The sequence below is a fragment of the Cydia strobilella genome, chromosome 3 (assembly GCF_947568885.1).
Source record: "Cydia strobilella chromosome 3, ilCydStro3.1, whole genome shotgun sequence".
NCBI classification, from domain to species: domain Eukaryota; kingdom Metazoa; phylum Arthropoda; class Insecta; order Lepidoptera; family Tortricidae; genus Cydia; species Cydia strobilella.
This window is the reverse complement of record NC_086043.1, coordinates 7,539,065-7,566,558: the sequence shown is the minus strand read 5'-3', so window position 1 is coordinate 7,566,558 and position 27,494 is coordinate 7,539,065. Positions and strand designations below refer to the sequence as shown.

General features: G+C 39.0%; 2 protein-coding genes across 7 annotated transcripts in view; one reads left to right on the top strand and one right to left on the bottom strand.

Moving 5' to 3' along the window:
• Positions 1 to 1,149: 1,149 nt before the first annotated feature.
• Positions 1,150 to 3,671, bottom strand: LOC134756200 (proline-rich proteoglycan 2-like). Its single transcript, XM_063693029.1, has 3 exons — positions 3,666 to 3,671; positions 2,930 to 3,073; positions 1,150 to 2,111 (listed from the first exon to the last, which is right to left on the bottom strand). The coding sequence occupies exons 1-3, from the start codon at positions 3,669 to 3,671 to the stop codon at positions 1,182 to 1,184; spliced, it is 1,080 nt and encodes a 359-aa protein (XP_063549099.1). The 3' UTR covers positions 1,150 to 1,181.
• Positions 3,672 to 5,724: 2,053 nt separating this feature from the next.
• Positions 5,725 to 27,494, top strand: part of LOC134755750 (cytosolic carboxypeptidase 1-like) — a 136,938-nt gene continuing 115,168 nt past the window's right edge. For 5 of the 6 annotated variants that reach the window (XM_063692312.1, XM_063692313.1, XM_063692314.1 and 2 more), the window contains exons 1-3: positions 5,725 to 5,874; positions 6,184 to 6,246; positions 14,291 to 14,425. In XM_063692312.1, the coding sequence (XP_063548382.1) occupies positions 5,868 to 5,874; positions 6,184 to 6,246; positions 14,291 to 14,425 (205 nt within the window). In that variant the 5' untranslated portion in view covers positions 5,725 to 5,867. Of the gene's footprint in view, positions 5,875 to 6,183; positions 6,247 to 11,111; positions 11,211 to 14,290; positions 14,426 to 27,494 lie in introns of those variants that run through there. The other variant, XM_063692311.1, reaches the window with a different exon arrangement.

Below are 27,494 nucleotides of genomic sequence, written 5' to 3'. Positions count from 1 at the left end.
ATTAGCACGATCGGAATATATAAACTTAGAGGATATAACCAAACGGAGTAGCCATTAACAGGCGTTCCCCTTTGCCGAAAATAGTCGGCCAATCTTCATACACAATGTATGGACTGACGTTTATCTGACATAGCTATTTTGACGTTACATATACATTTGACGTTCCCCTCCCCCGCAAAAATTGGCAGAGTTTTTTGTACAGCAAATTACAGACAAGGCGTCTCCGTTGGTTATATCCTCCAAGTATAGCCTAACCTATAACCTAAGCATACCATAAACTCAGGTAACCTTAGTCCACAACTTACAACTATGGGCCAAATTCAAGTTCCAGTAAAATATGTGTAAATATTTTTCAAATTATAATGAGTATCTCATATCGAAAAACATTAGTATATGTAAGCAAAAAATCAATGTAACGGGTACCAATCAAAAAGTCTCGTTGATTATAGGACTACAGTTACCTGATTCTACGGTACCGTTGTTTGTGTTTCATGACAATGCTGGGTCTAATTACCATTTTACGTGATGACATTAATACATGTTATTTTTCTCATAGTGAATTCAAGGAACTGCTTACCGTAATATAATACAGCAGTGACATTTAACGTCCCACGCCTTTTTATTACAATGCGTAATAAAAGTATGGTATGGTTAAACGCCTACATTTAACTTACTTGAGCTCGGTCACTTTACTTGAGCTTAATCTATCATCACTCTTACGCAAATAGCATCAGGCCATATGTGTACGACAACTGAAAGCCTACACGAGAGGTGACATGGATATTTATTTTGTTATGAATGAAGGAAGATGTCAAATATTGGGTAAAGGCTTTAATAGCGTAAAATGGGATGAGTAGGGTTCGCGGGGAGAGTTAGTTGTGTAAGTAGAGTGAGTTAAAATAAAATAAAAAATAAAATACAAACGTCCGGAACAATTATTATATACACCATTCAGTTTGCATATGTAAAAATAAAATGTTATCGAGGTTTGAATGTCAGTTTTGCTCCTACTCACCCCATTTTAAGGTACCTATTTATTGCAACGAATAAATGATTTATGATTTATTTATTAATGTGTGAGTTAAACATGATGCCATTTCTGTAGATATGGGGATATAAATGATAAGGAAATGTATTTTGGTGAAAATCTTTTTTATATACAAAATAATTGTACCTCAAACTTACGCGGATTCAACGGATATCGTGTCTTCATCGTTCAAGCCTTTGTCTATGTTGTCAACGCCAGGGAAAGTAGCCGGCGGCGAAGGCGAAGGAGCTGGTGACGGGGTGAAAGGTGGGAATTGGGGAAAACCTGGCGCGGCACCTTGTGGGAATTGAGGAATTTGTGGAAAAGAAGGTCCCTGTTCAGAGCCCTCTTGAGGGAATTGCGGAATTTGTGGGAATGATGGCTGGCCAGATCCCTGAGGGAATTGAGGTATTTGGGGGAATGATGGCTGGCCAGATCCCTGAGGGAATTGAGGTATTTGGGGAAATGAAGGTCCCTGTTCAGAACCTTGAGGAAATTGTGGGATTTGGGGGAATGAAGGTCCCTGCTCAGAACCTTGGGGGAATTGAGGGATTTGGGGGAATGAAGGTCCCTGCTCAGAACCCTGTGGGTTTTGTGGGAAAGAAGGTCCTTCTGATCCCTGAGGGATTTGTGGTAATGAAGGTTGTTCTGATCCTTGAGGGTAGCTCGGAAAACTGCTAGCAGGGGGAAACTGGGGCGCGGAAGGTTTATTCTCCTTTTGTTGATTCTGGTTTGGGAAATCTACTGAATCTACGATCGCTGTGTCAGAATCTCCGGTCTGCTGACCCGGGGTTGTGGGTGTTGGTTGCTGTGTAGGAAAGATGGGAGTCGTCTCAGGTTGCGTTGGAAAAGCAGGAGCTACGGGCTGCAGGCCCGGGTAGCTGGGCGCTGCTACTACAGTGGAAATGGAAGGAACTGGAGCAATAGAGGCTACTCCAGGGTAAAACGGAAAGGATGAAAAGGAAGAGAAGTACGTTGAGCCACCAGGGATCGCGTAATGAGTGTATTGGGGAGCAACAGAACTAAATTGAGGCAACTGGTATGTTATTTGCGGACTTAATCCAACCGGGTACGAGGTCGGCAACTGTTGACAAAACAAAATAAAACTAAATATTGACAAAGACAGGAATTTGATACAAAATATCTAATAACTAAATTTATGAAAATCCATATTAGATTATTTTAAACCGGGTCACTCACGTATTAAGTCGAAAAGCTCGACATGTTTCGTGAGTGACCCGGTTTAAAATAATCTAATATGTTTGAGTCTCACGGGAGTTTTATAGTTAAAATTATAAAATCCGATCACGGTCCAACAGATACAGAATTTCGTTTAGGCTTCTTCATAAAAAACTATATAATATAGTCCAATTTAAATTACTCTTTTTATTTTGTGTTTTTTACAGCAAAGATAAAAATAGAGGATTCTTTATTTGACCTGTATGTCCGGTCATGCATTCAATCATAACTGGAAGACAGCCTAAACGATTTTAATCAATGTCATATCATTAGATTAGATTCGTCTTTATTCCTGTCTCTATGTATATGTATTTATTTAATCATTATTTCAAAATAATATTATTATTTACTTTATATCAAGTGTTTACTTTACAACCAGGTCAAGCACAGTCGACCTCGACTTCCTTGATTTCTAGATATCTGTAAGTATCACATATGTTGTAACACTTTTGCATAATAAATAGATCAAGAAAAAACTAAAATATTCAATTAAATGGTTATTGAATGGCTCCTCCGCATTTTACGAAGCGCTTTCCTTATGTATTCTTCTTTGGCAACCTATTAAGTGACTGCCATCTTATAATATCTTTTAATCCCTTATTGTAGAATTACCAATCAGTAGTGGTTTCTTAGAAATAAAACCTTAGTTTATTGATTACTTACAGAATTGATGTATTGCGTAGTAGAATATCCAAAGGATTTAGTTTGAGCTGGTATGATGGTCTTGAAGAGGGTTGAAGTCACCGGCAGCGCCGCGCCCGCCGCTGCCGCTCCCAGCAACGCGCATATCACCGTTAGACCTAGGACCTAGATACATGCAAAAACTGACTTTAACACATTGTGATTTTATTTTATTTTATAGTGAGATATTATGGATCAGTACGTTAATAGGAGTGGTTCGAATTTTATGATAATATCATTAATTAATATCATAACAAAGTTAAGCAATCTAATTAATTTGAGTTTAAGTTTTATAGTTTAGTTATTTATTTCTGTTAATTGTTATTTCAGTTTTCAATAAAGTTATTTTACATATGAGTTCCTATTTAATATTGTCACAGATTAACATCTGCGATGTTTCTTTTACATTAATTAGACTTAATTAATGCAATATTCGTTAGTAACGATTTCTTTTAAAAACGAGCATATGAGCTCCAGGTCACACACTGTCATTAAAACAAATCGAATAGAGCCCTAGTGAACAATCTTTATATTACCTACTTAATTGTTTTACTTTATAAACGTATGTAGAAGATTAATAAAAACACATTGTCAATATCATGACATGACATATCTCATATCACACCAAAGTACCACTGATTAAACAGATCATAATTAAACAGCCACCGTGATTCACTAGTCACATTGTATTCGATCGGTCCGACCAAGGCTTCCGTACCTTCATTTCGGAGACACAGAGAGGCGTCACACAGTAATACGCGAGCAAATCTTGTGACGAGTCCTTATATACTGAGTACCTGTCACCCCGCCTTCACGTTATAAAGAAAGCAACAAGATGGGCCTCCAGCGGACGAGCTTAGATCTACGAAAAATTGCAGGAATCTTACAGATCTGAATTTATGAGGTCCAGGTTTTACTGCGTTTGCACTTAAAATATACTTTGTGTGTTATTTGATAGTCTGGCAACAAGAAAATCATTGTTTATTTGTACTAAAGCAGCTAGGCCAGGTTGTAAAAATTGAATTTAATGAATGAGTAGTTTTAAGTTTTAAGGGGCCTAGCTAAGATGACAAACGTTGATAGAAAACCGCAATCGAAACACAAATAACTTATGGAAACAGTCACGTCACAGATGTGTCATCCCGACACATGTTTTTAGGGTTCCGTACACAAAGGGTAAAAACGGGACCCTATTACTAAGACTCCGCTGTCCGTCTGTCGGTCCGTTTGTCCGTCTGTCTGTCTGTCACCAGGCTGTATCTCATGAACCGTGATAGCTAGACACTTGAAATTTTGACAGATGATGTATTTCTGTTGCCGCTATAACAACAAATACTAAAAACAGAATAATATAAACATTTAAATGGGGCTCCCATACAAAAACGTGATTTTTTGCTGTTTTTCTTCCGTAATGGTATGGAACCCTTCGTGCGCGAATCCGACTCGCACTTGGCCGGTTTTTTTTCTTTTCGTTTGGCGTTTACTTGTCGATGTACGATTGTCATCTTGGCTAGGCCGCCTGAAAACCTTATTGGCTGGTTGGGTTCCCAAAGGGTTAATTAGGAATATATATAGCATAACTATGCTAATGGTAAATAAAGATGTATAATTATTTAGTTTAGAGCATATTTTTCTCTTAGTCTATCCTTCCACACCCTTGCCGATACCTATTTAGATTCTTTTAAAAACCGAAAATGTCGTGAGAAAATCCTAATTCTTCACAAGATCATTTGTTGAATTGAAGCATAGCTACCAAATATTGACCTTCACTTGCATCGTCATTATTACCGATCCATTTGCGTAACCGTAATGGTGCCCGTGATCAGTGTCGATACTGATCGCAGGTGACATTTGCGCGTGCGCACATACTGGCCGCTTATTCTCACAACCTTCTCAACCGCGGGCGATTCAGTTTCTCACGCAACCAAGTGTAACGTGACATTGAGATTCGTATCAAGCAATGCGTAAACAGAGAGTTCATACACTGGTGGAGTCGAGCGATCACCTCTTCTGCTCTCGACTAGCGATTACAGTACACCCCTGGCCAGTTGAGCCGCAGTCGTTTGAAACAGGATGGTATTAAGCGCCCATATATTTTTAAGTCTCATACAACATTCAAAACTAAATAGTAGCACTAGCCTCACGCAGTTCGCACTAGCTGACATTTGAGCGATGCAGAACTCGTCCGAATGCTTGGAATACTACATATGTTTGGGCGTTAGTTACTATACTAGCTTTACTTAGGGAGCAGCCGTCGTCACAAAAAAGTATATTTTACTTTAAACCCATAGGTACTGTCCGCGCGCGAATTCCGTGCACGGCTGAGGAATGTTAGGAATGTTGTGCGTCATGACAGAGTAGTGTTTTTTTGTAAGTACGGGCGCGGCGCACACCCTCCCACTTCCTCGACCTTCGAATGCACGGAATTGGTGCGCGGACAAAGTTATGTAAAGGAATAGTTTTAGTAGACACATCCTAAACACCCTATATTTAAGTGGCATCTTAATTTAGATTAGCCATATTTAATTAAAAACATAGACCAATTATACTTGTCTCGACTCTGTCCGCTAGTAAGAAACGCTGGCCAAATAGCCACCATTAATTAACTAAAACGTTTATGCATTCTTCATCTTCACACGCTCCTTCTATAGAAACGCATTCAGCCTAGTTTGCAATACTTATAGAAGTTCTATAGAGTAGGTCATAAAACCTTCATAAATACTGGTCATATAATTGATGAAATGACAATTTTAAAAAGTCAACCGCGCGTATGACATTTAAATTAAAGGTTATGTTTTTAAATGACAAAATTTTTCAATAAGAATACATTTATTAAACAAATATCTTACAAGAACTGAAATGGTTGTACCATTGGAAAACAGTACGTGAAATCAACAAACATAGCTGTAATGAATCAAAGATGTCTGGTAAGTACTTAAAGCTTTTTCTTATTGTGTTAGGTAATTGCAGAATATTAAGACTAAAACTATATTTTATACGAATAAGATTATTAAGATAATGGGACGAAACTGTCCAAATAAGTAGCTGCAGAGGATGGAACCGAAATAAATGCTTGACTAAAGGAACTTAGAACTAATATAATTTGAATATAATACCTTGACGTTTGATAGGTTTCGATTACTAAAGAAACGATTACCCTCTTTAAACCCTATAAGTAGTCACTCTAATAAAAACACCTGTATCTACATATTTAATTGGTAATTTGCTTTTTACAGCAGCCGATTTATCCTCGCAAAGCTTCACGCAGCAAGACATCGGCACAAAAAGCAAGAAAAAACGTGAGTCCCTTAAACATTTCATTAGCCTTGTTTACCATCTATATTTTGTATCATTTTAACTTAACCCTTAAATGCTTAGTGATGGATGCAGCCTACACAACAAAAATATACAGTTTTATGCGTAATTAGATGAAATCGATTTGTTCCGGTATCATTATTTTGATAGTTGGGGGCCAAATTTCTTAGACGTATTTTCATTTTATTTAGTATTCGTTTTTAGTTTTAATTAGTTATATTTTATAGATGTTAATTTTTTTATGTACCAGTTATAAGATCATAATGTATTGTATCATAGTGTGTTGTATGTATTTGTGTAATTGTATGTTTATTAGTTCACTTTCCGATTTTTTATTCAAATTTGCGCAGTATTTTAGTTTAAAAAAAATTGTTTTAAGTCGAAATAGCGGAAAATTTGGGAAAATTGTAAAAGTTGATCATTTAAATTAAAGTATCATGCTTTAGGCGGTTTTTTTCGTGGTTTGCAATTATTTTATATTTTAAATCTATTTTTTATTATTATTCTCTTTATTTATCTTTCATCTTAGGCTAGGTTTTTATAATATGGATATAAAAGTAAAATACAAAAACACTTATAAAACATTACAAAAAATATATAAACACATTATAAAAAACCTAACCTAGGGTACCGCCGGCAGCGGGGCAAGGCCCAAGCTGCCGGTGGTCAGGGCCGCAGAGAGAGGAACCGGCGGACTATCCGCGCCGTGTCCAAGATAACCGCCTTCTGCATCTGACCCTTGATCCAACCACCTAGCGAGAGTCTCTCAAGGTGTTGGTCGAGACTCTTCGCTATGAGACCGTTCGCTGAAACGACTATCGGGACAATGATCGTCGAATCAACATCCCACATGGCGGTTATCTCGTGAGCCAAGTCTAGGTACTTACTGGACTTGTCCTTCTCGGCTTTCACGAGATTCTCATCATGGGGGATGGTGATGTCGAGGAGCACGGCCCGGCGCTGCGATCGATCTATTATCACAATGTCAGGCTTATTGGCTACAATAGTCCTGTCAGTGATGATAGATCGATCCCAATAGAGCGTGGCACGACCATTCTCGAGAACTGCCACAGGTAAATACTTGTAGTACGGTACTTCGCAGTCCACAAGGCCGTATAGAAGAGCAAGCTGCTGGTGAATAATCCTGGCTACGAGATTATGTCTGTGCAAGTACTCGCCGTTAGCAAGATGAGAACAACCGGAAATGATATGCCTGAGTGACTCTCCGGGACGGCGGCATGCCCGACAAGTACCGTCCTTCAGGATATATTTCCGATAGTTGTTCGTCATCATAACTTCGTCCGCAATTGCACAGGCAAAACCCTCGGTTTCTCCGAAGAGGTCCCCGAATCGTAACCAGTTCACCGACGCGAGCAGGTCTACATCGGGTCCCGTGAGGGCCTTGTAGAACCGCCCGTGTAGCACCTTACTCTCCCATACCGCCTTGCGGCCCGCAGCACTTTGTACCACAGGTTTGTGCCAGTTCTCGTTTGCCAAGGAGAGCGGCGTGAAGTGCCTGTCCACTGCCACCACATCACGATGCATCCCACACTCGTTGTTAAGGAAATAATTCCTGAGATTGCACACCTCGCGGTTGTGGAGATCTTTGGCGTTAAGGAAGCCTCGACCTCCACACTTCCGTGAGATGTACAATCTCATAACTGACGAGCGTGGGTGTAGCATACGGTGTGTGGTGAGTAGTAGACGGACCCTCCGATCCAGGGCGTCCAGCTCGGTCTGAGTCCACCTTAGTATGCCAAAGGAGTATATGAGTATGGGCATTACCCAGGCGTTGAAGGCGCGCACTTTATTGCCTCCTGACAAAAGACTGTTAAGGACTTTTGTGAGCCGACTGAAAAAGCGCTCCTTCACCGACCGTCTAATACCCTCGCCCTCAATACCCAACGACTGTGACATACCAAGGTATTTATAGGTTTCTGATTCAGAGATAGATCTGAAAGACATTGTCTCAGAAAGTTGTAAATTTGTTGAATTTACAACCTCCCCCAGCTGTACATGCATAACCGCACACTTATCGACACCAAACTCCATTCTGATGGCGGTACTGAAAACTTCTGTGGTTTTCAATAGCACCATCAAGTCTTGGTTATTTGGCGCAAATAGCTTGAGGTCATCCATGTACAGAAGGTGAGAAATGACTTCACCCTCTCTCCGAAGCTGGCAACCTAACCCTGAATCCTTCAGCAGGGTGCTGAGGGGATTCAGAGCTAGGCAGAACCACAGGGGACTCAGACTGTCACCCTGAAATATTCCTCGCTCGATCCTTATAAAGTCCTGCGGGCCAGGGCGGTCATCTCCACCTCCTGGTTGACGAAGGACTGTGATCCACTGCCTCATACACGCACTTAGGAAGGATATTAAAGCTGCATCAAGTTTATACAGCTCCAATACCCTTCTCAGCCATGAGTGAGGCACCGAATCATAGGCCTTCTTATAGTCAATCCAGGCGGCCGAGAGGCCCCCCCTGTTCCGCCGAACTTGCTGGCATATGGTCATGTCTATGAGGAGGAGCTCTTTAGTACCACGGGACCCAACCCTACATCCATTTTGAGCGGACGCCAAAATGTTGTTAGCGACAATGTGCGCGTTGATTTTTGCTCTCAAAATGGATGTAAGGAGCTTGTAGAGTGTAGGCTAGCACGTGATGGGTCTGTAGTTCTTCGCTTCCGTGGTACTACCGGACTTGTAGAGCAGGAAGGTCACACCAGTTGTTAGGGAAGGTGGGAGGGAACCGAGCTCTAGGGCTTGTTGGAACTGCGCTGCCAACCGTTCGTGCGAGCATCGAAACCATTTTAGCCAGAAGTTGTGCAATCCGGAGGACTTTTCCAGTTCTGGGCCGTACGGATGGCACAACTTACATCGTCGGGGCTGATGGTAATAGCACCCATAGGTTCGATGTTCTCGCACTCACGTTCGACAACGTCTATCCAACGGCCCTCCGTGTGTTCAACAGGCACTGACCAGACGCTACGCCAGAAATCAGTCATGGCAGTAGCATCCGGCAACCGCATGTCGGACACACGAGGATCGGCTTCCTCCCACCTTCGGTATACCTTCCTTTGGTCACTTTGAAAGAGACGATTCTGCTGGAATCGATCCACACGCTCTCTGTAGAGGCGAATACGGTTTGCCCATGCATAGACTTTCTGCTTTAGAAAGTCGATGCGCTCTGTGACATTGGCCATGTAGTCGCGGGGCCTGACATCCGTCCCCGCGAACGCCTGGTTCACAAAGCGCATTACTCGGGGGCGATTGTTGCCCCCCCTAAAGCAGATCAACTTTGCAATGAGAGTCCTAAACGAGCTGATACGTCGCTCGATCCGCGCTTGCCATGCAGGGACACCTCCGGCGGTCCTAGGTGCACGTTCAGCGTCCGGTAACTTGACTCGAGCAACACGGCACGCCGCGATGGCTCCGCAGTACATGATCGAGTGCGTATCTTCTAAATCTTTACTAGTCCGTAAATGTGGCTCTAGTAAAGCGTTTAGGGCTCCCACTAGCGCTAGATTGCGTCTATTCATAGGCAGACGTGGTAGTCGTGGCCTAGAGATGGTTGTGGCGCGATACTGCGTAATCGCCTCTTCCAAAGTCCTCCTCACTTGCTCATTAGCAGAAGTACTCACACTCGCACAGTCCCCATCGTCGGTATTAAAATCAACCCGCGGCGCCCCCGGTGCCAGGTCGGGTGCGGGCACCGGATCCGGCGATGTGGCGGGCAGATCTCGTACCGAGGTGGAGTCCGCGCGAGCAGAGAGAGCCTCCTGGCGAAGCTGATCAAGTGTCGCGTCATCCAACCGCTTTAACCGTTGAATGACACGCACCTGGTCCGATAGTCGCTGCTCCGATACGGTGATGGTAGGTTCAAGTGCCTGAAACAGAGGCAGCATCCTTGAACGATACGCGGACAGTCGGGTTCCCCCCTCTGTAACCCCATAGTAGGCGCGCATGACGTTCTCATTCATCGATAGAGTCCATCGCATGCGACGCACTACACCACCTTATTATTATTATTATTATAATGTCACTTACAGTATACACCAAACATGACACTAGGAATATAAGAATTGAATTATACATAACTATAATAAATTAACAACAACAACAGTTAAGTCAGAACTTAAATTAAATTATTATTATCTAATCGGTACTAATGGTGCTCGAGGTAGTATTGTAGGTATATTACAAATAGTGTAAATTTCTGATGGTAGTAAGATTTTTTTCATATATCTTTTACCAATAATTGTACTTATATTTACATAAATTATGATTTACCCTATGTATTTTCAAACACTGATTTAGCAGTGAATATCGATGTTTTAATTTTATTTTTATTTTTCCAGAATCAGCAAACAATTACATATGTGACACATTAATTAATAATTAATTAATTATTGTAATAATAATTTCGGGCAAAAATAAAAAAAACATGCATTTACGGGTTAATCAATACGTGCCTACACTTCGATAACACAAGACTATTTTACCAAGACATTTCGCATTGTTTTACCCATTTTTTGTTTCAAAGTCAAAGTAAAAATATTCTTTATTCAAATAGGCCTAGGAACAAGCACTTTTAAATTGTCAAGTTTTACAAATATTACCTTAATCTAAATATCAGAGCAATTTATTGATGCAGTTATTATTATTCTAAATTAATTTCATAACGTGACACTAAAGCGGCACATATGAAACTAAAAAGTAATCTATCACTACTGATCATTAATTTGATATCAAAACATGGAGACTTTTATTAATGAACGGGAAAAAAAATCCCGGCGCCCGCCCCCACTCGGTTTTCCTTTCAGCGGCCGCTTCAGTAGCGCTGCGACCGCCGCGGGGTGCACACGCGCTCGGTCGCTACACAACACACACTGTTTGTTTACCATTAGACGACATTGGTCAAGCAAAGGACAACACAACACGCCATGTACGTGCCACGAAATTTTGTTGAATCTGTGTCACTTCCGGATTTAAAAATCCATACGCTGAAATCGAGTGCAGCTGCAAGCACATTGTATGTTTGACCTGAATTCACCCCGCAGCAGCTGAATTTTGTGTTTCATGAAAGGCTTATGGTTTTCTGTGTACAATGTCTAGAAAACCTACAGTTTTAGGCAATTCTATATTTATTTACATGTCATATATAATTATCGCCACTAAAAACATTAATTTATTTTAATCAAGTTTAAAGATCTTTTCAAATTCACAAAGCTATACATTAATCCAGTCATGTTCAAAAACACTTCTCACGTAAATCAGTGCCAAATCTCCAGAACGCCAAAGAATTATATTCTAATTTCCTTCATCTGCCTGAGATATAATTACTTTTTCTTTTCACTGTCATGGTCAGTGTAAAGCCCCACTTAAAATAGTAGAAAACAAATTTTAATTTCTCTGTAACTGCCAGCATAATTATGGTAATTACGATACAAGTGCGAAAAGTAGGAAATTCGCAACGAGTGGTGATAAATTAAAACACGACCGAAGCGAGTGTTTTAAATCGACACGAGTTCCGAATTACCTTTTCGCACGTGTATTGTACTACGTTTTACATTACATATGGCCCTTAAAATTTTCAACATAGTTACGTAATGTGCTAATTATCGCACTAGTGCGGTAAAGTAGCACCATATGTATTGTAAAATATATTATACTTCATAACATGTTTTATTAGATTAGATTGACTCGAATGTACAAATTAGTCTCCATACTTCAACACATCCAATTCGACTATGTATACTATATTAACTTGAAAACATACATTCGCAATGTTATTCACATATGATGAAGCCATCTAAATATAATTTAATAATAAGAATAACTCTATGGCAGCAGTTTCTGGATATTCCATTTATAAGTAACTTGACAACATTAAAAGCTGGTCCAATATTAATGACACTGCCAGTTTGTCTAGACTGGCACAGGATAGAACCAAGTTCCGTAAGATGGTCGCCGACATCCGCTGAGGATATGGCACAACAAGGAGAAGAAGAAGTAACTTGACGGGTAACTCGGTTTTTATCATTTTCAAGGTACCGTACCCGAAGGGTGACAAACGGAAATCTATCACTAAGCCTTCTTTGTTCTGGTTGGGGAGCCCAAGAGGGGATTTTTGCAGTTACTCGAGCGCGTCCGATTAAGATATGAGTGATATCTTGCTACCCCGTGGAGTCTACCTTTACTACTTTTAGCCGTCTATGTTGAGCAGTTGGCTTTGTTGGGGTTGGTGATGGGTTCAACAAATCGTTAAGCAGATTGTGGTTTTGGTCATTTTAGTCCAAATTACTGCTATAATTGTGCTATTACTAAATCTGACAATTATTTGTAGGTACGCATTTCCTTAATCTGACGGTTACAATGTGAAAATCGGGCGTCGAACTTGTGGTCATCAGATTAAGGAAATGCGTACAAATAAGTGTCATATTCAGCTATAGAAAAATTAAATCACATTTACAATCGGGTCTATCGCGAATTTATTTTGTTTCCTTTATTTACCGACGTTTCGACGCAGCCGGGCTAGCACATGATTGGCGCGGGTATTTTATCTCGCGACGAGATACTGTCGCACCAATCATGTGCCCGGCCTACAGGTTTCACTAGTCGTGGTCGCGGCTAACTGAAGTCCCAGCAAAATGTCAAAACAGAGATTTGTGTGACTCCCCGACGAAAAGTGTATTTAAAGTTTGGGGTAGACATTAAATTTTCAAACCACCCACTACACATAAATGTTATTTATTGCATTGCCGCGCACACAGCCGAAGATAGATCCCTTGGCTTTAACTTTTGGATCACTGGTCCCCAAGTTGTCGATGAGTTAAAACCATCTTCCCTATTAAAATTTCTGAAGTGCTTCTTGAGTTCAATGGCGTTCAGTTTAGACAACCTTTGGTTTAAGACAAATCTCTGTTTTGACATTTTGCTGGGACGTCAGTTAGCCGCGACCACGACCAGTGAATCCTGTGTCTAAACGTCGGTAAATAAAGGTAACAAAATAAACTCGCGATAGACCCGATTCAATGTGATTTAATGTGTTCAAAACGCGAAAGTTTTAAATGTTATATAAATCAGCAGAAGTAGCTAAGCGGATTAGGCGTTTAAAATTAATTAATTGACTTAACGTCTTATGTTTTTACAATCTCAATATTTTTTTTCCCAGAACAAAACAAAATCGATCGTTTGATATGTAAATAAGGTCTGTGGAGCCCTTAACTGATAGATTCCTATCTATCTCTATGTTGACTTAAATCTATCAGTTAAGGGCTCCACAGACCTTACAATGAATCGGATGCGGTATTCGATCCTTTGCTGACTAGATAGCACTGCATTCAATTGATTTAACTTTTTGGCGAACCGCGAGTTCTCAGTTCGGGGCGAACTACTAGTTTTATGTGCTATGGTCATTTTGCTCTGACATTCTAGAATATTTAAATATTTATGTATGTACTGTCGCTACACATTTACTGATTATGATTATGAGTCGATGTTCTTAGGTCGGTATCAGTCACTTTTATTGAAACTGTCTTGTATTGTAGCAATTTTGATAATGTGGTATCTGAGTTGTAAAATAATAATGAAACCGGGATTGTTTGCTTTAACTAAAGTAGCGTGCGTGGGTGTGCGGGCCAGTTATCGAACATATTAATTTAACCGTCCCACGCCCCCCGTTGGGGTGCCAGATCCATCAACAATAACACAACAAGGGCGATTACAATAGAATATGCATTAAAATGACAAACAATATTAATGACCAATTCGAATAGCTGATGACAAGTATTGTAGTTGTATTATACAAAATGGAGTAGGTATTATTTGTGTATACTAGAAAGAACTAGTGTATCAGGTACTAAAGTGTTTTTTAGATTTAATAAAGTACCAGTCTGATGAAAGTGATGAATTAACATAATTACATGTACAAAAAAAATCTTGACTGCATACTAAAAATATAGTTTATTTAAAATTTATTTTTACAACAATTTTTAATTTGGCTAATGTCTGCTTATTGACCAGCTCATCGCATGGCAGACGAGGCGGCAGCAGAATGCCTGTTCGACCGCCTGCGGCAACACCAGCAGCGGTCGCCAGATGCCGCAGAAGTGGCGCGAACCATCACTGCACGTATCAACGCGCGGCTCACGTCCCATGGTGAGTGCATTCTGGGTCTGCCCTGTAGTTATCAGCGCCAACGGTGCACACTAGACGAGACGAGGGTGACGCGAACCATCACTGCACACGTCAACGCGCGGCTCTCCTAAGTTTATCTATGGAATACGTCATAATCGTATCTCCCAACGTGAGTGCACTTTCGGTCTTCTCTCTGGAACGCGTGGTAAGGCTACACCAGCACTAGTAGCGCACATTTTAGATCCCAAGGAGATAGTACGAACCATCACTGCGTACAACGATGCCAGGGTTATCATCCATGGTAAGAATGGTGAGCGCACTGTATGTAGCTCTGCCCTGTTGAATACGTCATATGGCCACACCAGCACCAGTACCGCGGAGTGACACGACACACGAGACACGAGTGAGACACGAGGCTCACTTCCTATGATGAGCGCACTGTAGATATTTTCTATGTAACACGTTAAATAGCTACACCAGTACCAGCAATGTGCACCAGACGCCACGCAAGGATGTTTGCGTGTATCAGTATCAGATATAGGAAAGAGTTTAAATGATATGACCACTTAGTCTCAATGTCGTTTTTAGACACAAAAAGCTTTAGTTCTCAAAGTAAGAGGGGGCGGCCTCGTTAGATACATACTTAATAAACTTAGCAATTGTAGTTAACATTCTATCCAAAATGTAACCTAGTAGTTACTTGATTTGAAATCTTAAGTAGGTAGGTATGTATTCTAAATGTACTATAGGCTGTAGCTAACCAGTTAACCAAAACATTTCATGCAACGGTAGTATACATTCTTGCTGCATTGCATCGTGATTAAAATTCAGCTTACAGATGTTTTTGCGAAAGTTAAAATATGGCCGCGTCATGGTATTACGTTTACTAAAAATCTAGAGCAAAATTGCCTTTTTCGTAGTCATATTGTTAAAATGATGTGCGAAAACCACAAAAGTTTCAGACAGTAGTAAAAAGATCATTAATATTATTATGTATCTACCCAGACAAAAGTTTTAAAATTTTAGTTATAGATAGATAGGCAGATAGAATACTCTTTATTGGTACACCTCAGTAAAAGAAATAGAAAAAGTTATGCATGTTTTATAGATATGCAAACTAAACTTTTTGCGGCTTAATCATTGAAATTAGGTTCCACGTACTGATTTTGTACATGAAACCCAATTTCAACGATTAAGAATAATAACCTCCCCCTAAATACGACCAGATTGTGAAAATGCCATTACGTTTCTTTACCGAATAGGCTATTTTCAATGCCATTCTCGGCTATACTCGTATTTAACAGCAACTGTTACCTTAAGGTCGCCGTAATCTTTTACCATCGCATATATTTAATGTGCATAAAGTTGTCTATAAAAGGAAAGCATAATACAATAACGGTTTAAGTACCGTTGAAATGTAACGCGACATTTGACCATGGGTTTCCATAGTTACGATTTCCTAAAATTTCTAACGTAATAGTCCGTTGGCCGGCTGCATAGAACCATACCTGATTAAAAAATAGATAATACCTACTCTGAGGGGGTAGCTGACTTTATTAGCTTCGACTGCTCTTGGTCGGCCGCGGCCTTGGTACCCCACAGAGTAGGTATTTTCTATTTTTTTATCAGGTAGGGTTTCATGCAGCCGGCTACCGGACTATAAAGCTTCAGCAACTTATGTACTGACAGCTGGCAATTTGCATACTGCTTCCCGTTAACTGTTCTCATTAGGTATTTGTAAATTCATGTCTGGTACGACGAAATAACCTACTTAAATTTACACGGTTTACTTGGTCTTACTTTGCAATTACTTGGCTTTAAACTTCGTCTAGACAGCTCTATGGCTTCGAACGTTTTTTTCGAGTTCTGGGGACGTTTAAGAGAATACAGAGTTCTGGGGATATTTAAGAGAATACAGAGGTACGCAGTCTCAATTTGATTATGATGCTAGAGTATAGTTACTATTTTAACAATTTTTATTTGTTGAAGATAAAATAATATATGACAATTGATAATTAAATTAAAAATGAAAATGACAAAATTATCCAAATTTTCACTACTTGTCGATTTTTTATTTTTGTCAGATTTTGATAAAATGTTATGGATAGATAGCGGCACTACTTTGAAAAAATCTCGTACCTATCTCACACTGCCACTCACTTCTAACTCTATATACATCCTATACATATCACATTTTACTTTTGATTGACAAAATAAGATGAGTTTTTTTCAAAGTAGTGCCGACAGGGTTCTCTATTATGTGATGTGAAATATGTATAAAGGACTTTAGACCAGGCCGTGACCGGGCCGGAGCTTCCGGCGCTTACTTTTCTATGACATGACAGTTGATGACAGGTGATCACGTGATGCTTTCCATAGAAAACGAAGCGCCGGAAGCTCCGGCCCGGTCACGGCCCGGTCGAACGTGAGTCATCCTTAATGTGTTACCGCAACGTATGGCATTTTCGTAGCTCTGTGGAAAATCTCATACATTTTTAATGGGAAAAATTGGGGTGTCGTTTTTTTCTTCCCAGAATGAGTCTTCAAACCTACCATAACGTCCATAACATATCGGCCCAAAATGCATACACCTTTAAACCTAAACTATTTACAGGTTCTTAACAACAAATGTAATTATTTCAAGTGCAGTTGCGACAAGATCGCGTCATTTCGTCGTGTAATAAACGTTTTTCTAAACCGCCTTATTGATAAACGTCTACTAAAGTTGAGACGCTAATAATCGTATGTCCCTTTCCATCATACCAATACATCGGACAGGGACAACCGATTATTAGCGGCTTGTCAACTTTAGTAGACGTTTATCAATAAGGGGGTAGTCATTAATGTCGCCATAAATAATAATTTTGAGGGGCCCAATGTTTGGCTTGCCTAACAAATGACAATTTTTAGACATGTTATATTATTCAAATTCATCTTCTTCCTTTTTAACTTATAATTTAAAACAATTTTGGGAACAAATCAAATTATTTTATTAAATATTTTGATTTGTGTTTTTTTTTAAGTAGTCACACTACTATATATAAATTAAAAACTGTAATAGATGTCATATATTGAGATGTCACTGGAGGGCTTCGTCACTTTTTCTTTAATATATGACATTTATTACAGTTTTTATAATTTAAACTTGTCGTTACAGATGTATGTGTCTAGACCACTATGACCCCCCATGTTGTATAGCATGTTCTCTTAACGACTGAATTTTGGCCGCTCGCCAACGCAATTTTTGACGGCATCTCTCACTAAAACCGGCGTACAAGAATATAAAGATTTTACTAATTGAGCCAGTTCGTAGCGCAGCGAAACAAACGAAGCGAACTAAATTAGTGCGAGACGTGATAGACGAGTGCCAAAGTTGTATATTTTGTAACACGTTAAGTAACGGCAGTATTTTGTTAAAAAAGGGTTGGCGTGACATTGCAATCTATCCGTCGTTCGTTGTATTTTTGTACGTTTTAACCGTTGGTTTAGTCCACATCCCAAACACATACTTACGCACAATTCAAACTTGCGATTTTAAAAGGATACAAATAATGTTTATACAGTAGGGGCAAATAATCTATCATAGTTGTTCAGATACATTTGCATAGGTATATTTTTAATAATTTCTCAAAAACGGCTCTAGCGATTTCGATGAAATTTGTTACAATATAGGGGCGTATCAAAACGAGTAAAACGACAATTCGATTAAGCTCGGTTTCATTTTGAAAATAATTAGTTTGCCAGAGTTTTTGCGGTAGCCCGGTGGGCAATAAATTGTAAAGTAATGATGCGATTTAATTTTTAAACCAGACGCTAACGAGGCAGGGAAATAGATATATCTAGGTTTTATTATTTAGTAAGATTCGATTTTGAGTGTTTATAAAACATAAGAAATACAATATTTAGAAGTTTTATAACATACATTAATTGGGGTGTGTGAAGTCCCCAATCCGCATTGTGCTAACGTAGTTGTCCACGTTGCCACGTGCAATGGGACGTAAGTATATATATGTATATGGTCGTGATGATGATACAATCATTGTTTACATGATATAAGTTTATAGTCTGTTTAATTAATTTTCGAGTGAATGCCTGCAAAAAATAGCTGTATGATAGATTTTTTGCCGCTACTGTAAATAAACAAACGTTAATTTTTAAACGAATAACACAAAGTGCCGAAAATTACTAAGTGATAAATAAACAATCCAATACGCTTTTATTATGATTTGAGCCACATGCTTCGCAACAAGGTTGGTGTTTCCACGGAGCCTACTATCGGTCGATCAGAAATAAGCGTTTACAGGCAAAACCAATTTAAAGGGTAGGTTATGCTCTAATTTCAACACGAACGGCTGCTAAAAATAAGCGCGTTGCCTTCTAAGGGCACTTTTCAGCTGCGTGATGAAAGTTAATTTTACCTTGAAGGCATTTTCTGTAAAATCTTTCCACGCATAAAGCACGGGGCCGTATAGCGTAGCGCCATCTACATCAGCGGTCAAATACGTTGCACAAATTTGTCTTAGACCAGACACATACTATACCTCTCCCGGCTTATACTAGCGCCTCTGTGAGCTGTAGAACTCTCAAACCCTGATGGTTCTACCATTTTGAAAATTTTCAGAAAACTACATCGGCAAAAAACCCATATACCTAATTATCGAACCTGTTCACAAAATTTCACAAGAAATGCGACCTGGCCCCTATTTCACCACGGCTACAATTGTCAGTGACATTTATGTCGAGTGACAATTGTCAAGCGACAGGTGACTAGGTAATAATAATTCTAGACTATTATTGTACATATTATATGTCATATTTTGTGACAATTGTCGCACCTGTCATCGATGTGAAATTGGGGCCTAGAGGCTTATCAATCTTATATCTTTAAACGAGCAATTCTTGTATTTATATAAGAAATTTCGGGGACCCGGGTATCCGTTTCGGCTCTAACGATTTCGATGAAATTTGCTATACATGGGGGTTTTCGGGGGCCAAAAATCGATCTAGCTAGGTCTTATCTCTGGGAAAACGCGCATTTTTGAGTTTTTATATGTTTTCCGAGCAAAGCTCGGTCTCCCAGATATTTATTATGATTGATTGATTGTAGTAACAGGTTATGAATTTGGTCTGGTTTTGTTTTTAACCTTTCGTATGCTTAGGAGCAGATCTGCTCCATATACATATATTCAACTTAAACATGAGGTTGTCACGATTGCTATTTATATGGCAATTTTTTGACATGCGCATCATCATCATCATCATCATGTGAGCCGATAGACGTCCACTGCTGGACATAGGCCTCCCCCAAGGCTCGCCACTCCGACCGATCCTGTGCCGCTCGCATCCACCGAATTCCCGCGACCTTCACCAGGTCGTCGCTCCACCTCGTTGGAGGCCTACCGGCAATTCGTCTTCCGGTACGCGGACGCCACTCCAGAACCTTCCGGCCCCACCGGCCATCAGTTCTGCGAGCAATGTGCCCCGCCCACTGCCACTTAAGGTTTGCAATTCTGCGAGATATGTCGGTGACCCTAGTTCTACTGCGGATATCATCATTTCTGATTCTATCACGCAGAGAAACCCCGAGCATAGCTCTCTCCATTTCCCTTTGCGTGACCTTGAGCCTTCTTATGAGGCCCATCGTTAGCGCCCACGTCTCAGATCCTTATGTCATCACTGGCAACACACACTGGTCAAAGACTTTTGACTTAAGACACTGCGGCAATTTGGACGAAAAGATACTGTGGAGCTTCCCAAACGCTGCCCAACCGAGTCGGATTCGACGAGTGACCTCTTTCTCGAAGTTGGAACTACCTAACTGGACTGTTTGTCCCAGGTATACGTAATCGTCAACAACTTCGAGCGCAGAGTCTCCGATTAATACGGGAGTTGGCACAACATGGATGTTAGACATGATCTTCGTCTTGTCCATGTTCATTTTCAGACCAACTCGTTCAGATACTCTGCTGAGATCAGCGAGCATCGCACTGAGGTCCTCCATGGTCTCAGCCATGACTACGATATCATCGGCAAACCGAAGGTGAGTGATGTACTCGCCATTTACATTGATGCCTCGTCCTTTCCAGTCCAGAACCTTGAAGGCATCCTCCAATGCAGCGGTGAACAGCTTTGGGGAGATGACATGCGCATACGAAAGGTTAATATGATCTGTCAGCTGTCAACAGTGACATTACTGGTTGAAGAAATTTCACTTTTGACCGCTGTCAGATCACATGCAGGCGTCTATAGGCTAAGGTGACTGCTTACTATCAGGCGACCCATATACCTGTTTGCTACCGATGTGGTATTAAAAAAATCAGAATAAGCCTCCTGTAGAGAACGACAGCCGGATATGCGAAATAACCTTTGCCCTTATTTATAAAACTACAATTCAATCAATTCATTTATGCTTAATAAAGCATAAATAAACTAATAAGTTCATTTATGTTTTATCCCTTTCTTACAAAAACATGTCTAAATGACAGATTAATACAAACGATTAATAGCTAATAATAAGGCTTGTAGTGCGTTTATGAATAACGCCAGTAATATCCTTATTCTATTGAAATTCTAATCATGATTTTTTATATTGACGTAGTAATACAACATCTTCATTGGCGTAGCTGTTCCTATAATGCGCAATTAAATAAGGCACGGTATAATTTTACAAGGAAAAATGTATCCTTGCGTGATTTTCTCACCATTGAAAACAATACAGCCTGGCAACAATTTTTCTTTTATTATCTCCAAATACTATCGTGCATTGAGGTGGCGCTATTGCAGCAGTATCGCGTGCTGGAGTTTTGGTGCAGTGGGCCCTCGGCCAAGGCGTCGAGCCGTGCCTGTCCCACCAAGTGTTACCATTAATTTATACTGTATCGAAGGGAGCACATTATTGGCGTGTTTATTTATCGTAGCGCCGGCAGTACCAGTCGCAGCACTTCCCGACTTTTTATCACTCGCCCCCATCAACCCTGATAAAGGTGCTTTGATGAGTCATGCCGCAATCACCAATTAGGAAACAGACAATTGAGCCATTATTATTCTCGGCTATACTCGTATTTAACAGCAACTTTGACTTTTTTTTATTGGTCGCTATATCTATACCTTAGGCTATACCTCTTGACAACTTGAGGTTCTTATATTAATACTATGCCATTTGAGTCCGGACACTTGATCCACGAACGTGCAGAAACAACGTTGCATCGCTGCTGCGTGGACGTTAACGCTCAAAAGACGCTTGTGTGGACGGGACGACGTTTATAAGACGTTTTTAATTGTGATTGATTACTAAAATAAATATAAATATAATCATAACTAAAGGCCAAGCCAAGAAAGTAAAATAAGTCAGTCCGATTCAAAGTGAATATTTATAAATACAATATGTCGTGTATTCATAAATAAATGTCAAATCGTGTAACCAATTATCGTTAACATTCACCACTTTCCGTCAGAATGCGACAAAGTGTTATGAATATCTAAGCAATCTAAGATATTTATACACGTGCGTAATCTATTCTTGTCATGCTATAAATCTCCCCGGGCCTTGACACTGCACGCTCTGCTGCAGCGACGTTCTGTCACTCTGCGAGTCTGTACGCCTTGTAGCGAAGTACTTCCTTGGAGATTGACAAGTTGCCAGTTACCAAAAAATAATTATAGTTAAATATACCTACGAGCATTTAACTATAATGCTCAAACATGCAACGAGTTTTTAGAAACTTTTATTGGTATTGTATATATGAGTCTACTTCACTACATTTGCTATTTTTAGGGTTGACCTCAAAAGGAAAAAACGGAACCCTTATAGGATCACTCGTGCGTCTGTCTGTCTGTCTGTGTCCGTCTGTCACAGCCAATTTTCTCCGAAACTACTGGACCAATTAAGTTTAAATTTGGTATACATATGTATGTTTGTGACCCAAAGACCAACATGTAACGTAAACAAACTAATTTTAAACATGGGGGCCACTTTTGGGGGGTAAATGTGCAAATTAAAAAATAAAGTTTTTAAACTATATCGTGTTACATATCAAATGAAAGAGGTCATTGTGAGAATCTCAAATATATTTTTTCTATAATTTTAGGATAAACAATTCAGAAGTTATTTAAGAAAATAGGCAAAAAATGACCATCCCCCCCCCTTTATCTCCGAAACTACTGGGTCTAAAATTTTGAAAAAAATACACAAAATGGATCTTTAACTATAAGATATTTCTTTATTGTACAACCGTGTTACAGATCAAGATTACAGGAAAACCTATTAGAAATGTGCAGTCAAGCGTGAGTCGGGCTTAATTACTAAGTTTTTGATCCGACCCCTACGGGTTTTTTTAAAGGCATTTCACTCACGTTTCACATAAAAAATACATTGTTCAAATTGTGTAATGTACGGAACCCTTGGAATGCGACTCCGACTCGCACTTTTTTTTTAAGTTGTTTAAATAAACGAAACCAGTTTTCTTAAACTGATCTCTTGATTAATTACAAACCAAAGTCATACCTATACTCAACTATATATATATTTTTTCTCGTTAGTTGATAATAAAAACAACCTTTTCTATCCGTTCATTTCTCGTGTCGTTTATTTTATTATACGGAACGATTACTTAAAATTGACATATTGTAATTGTTGAACGGTTGCCAAACGCCATGCATCAATTGAAAGTGGCGTATATACCTATCTATTGCACTTAGTTTCTATGCATTCTAGTTACTTGCAATTTATGTTCAGGCAGCATTCAGCAATACTATTCGCTTAGCAACTTTGCATAGAAACTTGTATGAAGGGAGGGTCGCTTTTCTCTGCAGTTGACTGTACATACAACAATTTGGGCATCCGTATACCTATAGATAGATAGGTCATTCCATAGAAACAATCCAAATGAAAGACATGTTTTTAATTTATCCTCGCACGAATGAATTTAAAAAAGATAAATACCGTTTAAAGGTTTCCTTCCGTATTACAAAAAATAAGGATAACGTAGCGATGACGACTGGCGGGTAACGAATGTGAAAGAAGCTGCACTTGATGCTTTCTGAACCATTATTCTTATTAACCTTGCTCTTTGCAGGAGATATATATGTAGTCTGCTTTATTTTATTGCCATCAAAGATCCAATAATTAATTGGCAATGCATTTGTATGTAGTAGCGATGTAAAGTTGTCAACAAGATATCAATCAAGTTTTCGTAATGTGCTGTGTCTGTAAATCATGTATGGAACTGATCAAGTCACTTTTCGTTGTCAATCGTCCTACGTGCGTGCGTTTACTTTTCGAATGGCATTTGTCGATATACGATTGTCATCTTAGCTACAGCCCCTACTCATAAAAACGTCTTTTTATCGCTGAGCTTTTTAAATTTAAGCGCATTACAGCGGATAAAAATACAACAAAAAAATAACGCTGTACCACTCTGCCCCTGGTTATAATTTGTCTACGTTATGTCCGCCAATCTGATTCCTAGTTCAGTTGGCACCTCGAGTGGTCCGAAACAGACTATGTTTACAGCGCGACGTTGTTGGCACCATCCGTATCGTTAATGAGTCGCGTGCTATGTACGATTATGATTGCTGATCATAACTATAACTACTGATGCGGCCGATCAGTTGTTCCTGCTCGTTCGCTGCACAATATTAGTGTTACCTACTCTTGAACATGGTATTTATTTTCGGCATGGAACCTAAAAATTAATCAATCTATAATTTCTCGTAGCTGATAGTCTATCACATTTGCTGCTCGTAGCATAAGCTAGGAACAATTAACTGCTTTTGTTTTCGAAACTTACAAAGCTTCTTGAAAAAACACTAAATCTGATTTTCTAGCATAAGTACCTATCTAAGTACCTACTCATAACGTCAAATGCCAAATGACGTACTTCGCATCATTTCTTAGCTTTAAAAGTACCTAAGGTACCTGAGGGTAATGAGAAGTAGCGGGTTATATATAAGGCCTAACTTGCCAAAATCGTGTTTAAAATGTGCGGACACGTCCGTGGTCTTGTCAGGTGACACTTAGTGGACGATCTAGGTCTAGGAACAAAAAGTGAATACTTTCTCGTTAGTTAGCACAATCGGATTAAGACTATCTGCGAAATCTCTAGAACAGTCCTAATATTTGGTATATATGTATATATAAATTAAAGGCCCCTTTTTCACGTCCACACATGAGTTTTGTTTGAATAAAACGTCAGTAGGAGATCAATTAGCACAACTTTTTGATTTCTTTCTTGCCATACACGATAATCAAATAAAATCCATAGCTACAGAGAAAAAACGAAAAAACGAAAAATATATATATTCCGTCTGATCCCCGTAGTCCCCGAAGCTCAAATTTTAAGACACGCAAACAGGGATCCCAGAAATTGTGGGTGTCAAATTTAATTACTGTCACTATTGTCACACCCCATTTAATGCAATCACATTATTTAGCCCTAAACATTTTTTCTCCGTTAATTTTAGTAAATTTGCACTATATTTGTATATTTCTTTTTGTATTTTTGTATAGCACTCGTGTAGCAACTATGGATCTACTGTTGTGTATTTTATTGAAATTCGTTCAATAGTTTAGGCGCTAGAAGTACAAATATGATTTAATATTCGGCGTCCTTTCAAGGCAGCTGTATTGGTTTTTCTGTAATAAAACAAGTGTAAACAGGTTGTGAATTGCAAGAGAAATCTACCTATACGTCATTTTTAAAAATCTGTCCGGTATCCTAAGCTACAGGGTGTACTGAATCATTAGTACCCATAACCCTACTTTCTGGTTAAGTCGCAGTCGAGTAAAATGTCGATACGGGGGTAGGACGTGTATATTTTCTATAACAAGATGTATTTTTTCCGCAGATATCTAAACTTTTTTGTGTAAGATTTATTAAGCTTTAATGTTGTTCTTAGAAAACGTAGATTTACACTAAAACGTGAATTTCTCCAAGATGGTACACATTTTCCAAGATGGCTGCGATTCCTCGAGGTCCCCAAGTGGATATGAAAAAGGGGCCTTTAATAATATATACATTCCAAATTTCAGGACTGTTCTAGAGATTTCGCAGTTAGTCTTAATCCGATTGTGCTAAGTAGTCGCCCGGCCGCCAGTATTGCGTAATCTGTTGTGAAAAGTTGCCTTTGCCTCGTAGCACTAAGGCAGTTCCCTGAGCCAAAAGGCGAAAAATTTCCTTATATGATAATATTTTTCTAAGAGACGTTGATATTATATATGTAGTTCTTGATTATATTATCTTTAATAACACAGCTTCCGATACACGAATTATGACACTTCGCTCGATACAATTCATTCCCAAAGTAACCTCTAACTCGTACTTTTAATCAAACTTTACTCGGTTATTTATTATGTGACACTATAAATAAATAAAAGAAGAAAAAACAATCTTAACTTAAATTCTAATTTGACAACTTTCGAATTTCGATGTTGCAAGGTAACTAACGTTTTTAAATAAATAAAAATCGACAGTGATAGCTTCAAACCGACGGAACGGCCTTAACAAATATTGGGCCAAAAAAATGATTAGTATTTTTTTTTGTAATATTACGCTCATCAATGGCAATTTATGATCATTTACTTTCTTATTTATCTCTTATATTGTGCTAAATGAGTGAAAACGTCATGAAATAAAACTATGAAAACGGATTGTATCGCGTATATAATCCGTTTTCATAGTTTTATTTCATGAGTAACTATCGCGGTAACCGAAGACAATATTGAGTGAATACCATGTTATATAGGTAATTTCTTTTTTTTTTTATCCTTTTCTATTTACATTAGCTACCTGTGGGTAAAAAGGCCTACAAAAATTACCTTTAGGCATTATTATCCTATATGGGGAATAACGGGCCGACATGAGTCATGGAAAAATAAATATTTTTGTTTTTTATTTACCAAAATTTTTATATATTTTGATTATAATTTTTGTAAGTAGGTATATCTCTCAGACTGAGTATTGTTATGTATATTGGCAGTTTTCTTAGCAAATTGTACTGATAAATTTGGGTGTTAATTCGGGATTATCTCACTCAATTTTCACATACACTTGAACCATTCACTAACCCGGAGTTAAAGGGTTAAACCTGGAGTCACCATGGTTACCAGTACAATTTGACACTGGGTTAACGGTTTAACCGGTTAACCACGGGTTAGTGGGGTGGTGGATGGTAAAATAAAAATTATAATTGTTAAAATCTCAGGCCAGCCTTAGGCCTTATTACTCTACCAGCGTCAAATAAAGCCTATTAGTAAGGTTTTTAAAATCCTTTCATTGTGGTTTTGTTTACGGTTTAAGCTGCCATTTTTTTTGTTCATTTTGTAGTGTTTGAATTACTTAAAGAACTCATTAAAATTGAAAAATGTTGGTTAAATCAGCTGTTTTTCATTTTATGAACAAACTCCCTTAGGTAGGCCTTATTACCCTCAAGTACCTTACATATATCTAAACTTTGGACATCCGTAACCATTAGGGGCATACAGACTTGATATGATGACTTGCAAGATATGATGCACGGTATTTTACACACCAACATTTAAGAAAAGTTGACAAGAAAGGTGCTAAATATAAGAATAGTTCATGAAAAACGCCGTTATAAATATATTAGAAGATAATTATTTTGTCAATTAATGGTTGTTATGTTCAAGATTGTACTAAAAGTTAACACAATGCACAAAATTAGGAACCAATATACGAACTAGGTTTTCTAGTCACTGCGTAGGTAACTGTTTACATCGGGAGCTATAGCACTTTAATAGCATAATTAACATTTATATTCTGAGCTTCCGTCCGTTTGTTGCTGTTGCTATAGCATCAGCATTTTATATATAGAAACTGTGTTTTGGTTTTTGATGTAACACTGCAAAATAGTATCAAGTGATGTCGTAACCATATGTTATTTAAAACTTTATTGATTTGATATATGACTCAGGTTGGAACGAATCTGATGTTGAACATAATGTGTTTTGGTATTGAATGTTTGATGTTTAGAGGAGATTATGACGTCTGCGGATCCCGATGGCAGCGCGCCAACCCCGCGACTGAAACGGGCTGTCATTGTCGCAGCCCCACTAGGCCATTTACTGCATTAT